At 48.9% G+C, this 1,588-nt stretch overlaps 2 protein-coding genes across 2 annotated transcripts in view; both read left to right on the plus strand.

Annotated features, from left to right (window-relative positions):
- The window catches only part of LOC108448234 (homeobox protein Hox-B2-like), a 2,386-nt gene extending 1,644 nt beyond the window's left edge, over positions 1–742 (plus strand). Inside the window, exon 2 of the mRNA XM_017740503.1 lies at positions 3–742. Coding sequence (XP_017595992.1) covers positions 3–190 — 188 coding nt within the window. The 3' untranslated portion in view covers positions 191–742. The remainder of the gene's footprint in view (positions 1–2) is intronic.
- HOXB1 (homeobox B1) overlaps positions 390–1,588 on the plus strand; it is a 10,549-nt gene continuing 9,350 nt past the window's right edge. The window contains exon 1 of the mRNA XM_017740504.1: positions 390–395. Within this exon, the coding sequence (XP_017595993.1) occupies positions 390–395 (6 nt within the window). The remainder of the gene's footprint in view (positions 396–1,588) is intronic.

Here is a 1,588-nt window from a genome sequence, read left to right on the forward strand (position 1 = left end):
TGGTTGCGAGTCTCCCGTGCTGCCGGAGCTGAGCCTGTTCCCGGCCGAGCCGTGCCTGCAGCTTTCCCAGGGGTTTTCCCCCGCTGCCCACGGCTCCCTGGAGAGCCCCCTGCGCTTCTCCGAGGAGGAGCTGGACTTTTTTACGAGCGCACTTTGTACCATAGACCTGCAACATTTCAATTTCCAATAGCGGCCTCCTGTCCCTCCCATCCCACCCGGGTGTTTGGGGCCACCAGCCCCAGCCCGGCCGCTGCCAGCGCCCCAAAATCCGCCCTAAATCAACCTCAAGCCATTTCTCATTCAGTCACCTCCTCCCACTTCCCTCCTAAAGCTCCGTGAGACCCAAATCGCCCTCCCAACACTCATTTAGCGGCCCGAGTTTTGCTAAAATGCAGGTATTTGATGGTAGTTTTATTTATTTTTGTCCCCTTATTTATTTCAAAGGAAGCAGCCGGTAGTTCTCACGCACAGCGGAGATGTCAGCCCTCGAGAGAGAGAGAGAAAAAAAATATTTGTAAATCCTCCCAGCGACTTTCTCAGGAATCAGAACGAGATTTTAGATTTCGTAATAAAAATAAATTAAAAAAAAAAAAAAAGAAAAGAAAAAAAGAAATCAGGGGAAATTTCCTTCCTCTTTTTACGTTTTAGATGTAGCCTATTTATTCAAATCCTTTCATAGCAAAGGGCAAATTATTTATTGTATATTATTTTCATAGAGTAAATAAATGTCTTTATAAAACCAGCAATGCTCCGTATTTCATTCCAAAGGACGCTGTTTTTGTTTTTCTCCATAAATCATTTGCCTTCCTCTTTTCCCGCTTTGTAACGAGCTTTAATAATCTCCTCGTGTGCCCTGAGAGGAGACAAAAGGAATCTCTCCCAACCAACAATTCCAGAGGCTCCGGGAAATATTTCCAGCATTGGCTCTGTTTTAATTCTCCTTGAGCTTGGTGTTGATTTATTTATTTATTTTGCGAAATCCGAGCGGGGCCATTTCTTTCTAATTTTCACGTTTGCCGTTCTATTTCCCTGACGGGAAAAATCCCCTCCCTTAAGGAAAGAAAAAAAAAAAAACCAGGGATAAAGGGATGGAAAACCAACACAAAGGCAGCGCCGGGAGAGGCGCGGGGGCTGCGCGGAGCCCACGCGGATTCCGGGGCCATTCCCTGCCTCCCACATCCCTCCCTTCATCCCAACCCTCCTCCTCCTCCTTTCTCTCGCAGCCCAGAATCCGGCCGGGCCACGCCGCAGTTGCTGCGGCTCGGAACGTCCCGGGCTGCAAAAAAAAAAAAAGACAACAAACCAACAAAAACGAGGGAAAAACGAGGATTTTGAGTGAAAGCTCAAAAATCCACGCGGGGAGGGCGTTTGGGTCAGCAAATAAACGTTAGAGGAGAAGGAGGGGTAAGAGATGGGCCTGAGAGGGGCCTTTCTTTTTTCCTCTGCTCTTTTCCAGCCTCACTAACCCCAAACCCCCTGGATCCGGGCTCTCCCTCCGGGATTTCTGCTGCTCCCGCGGCTCGTGGATCCCTTCAAAACCTTTCTCCCGACGCGTGACTTTAAACCCCAAATTTATCTGCCGGGGGGG

Source organism: Corvus brachyrhynchos, unplaced genomic scaffold (assembly GCF_000691975.1).
Source record: "Corvus brachyrhynchos isolate BGI_N302 unplaced genomic scaffold, ASM69197v1 scaffold47, whole genome shotgun sequence".
In the NCBI taxonomy this organism is placed as follows: Eukaryota; Metazoa; Chordata; class Aves; order Passeriformes; family Corvidae; genus Corvus; species Corvus brachyrhynchos.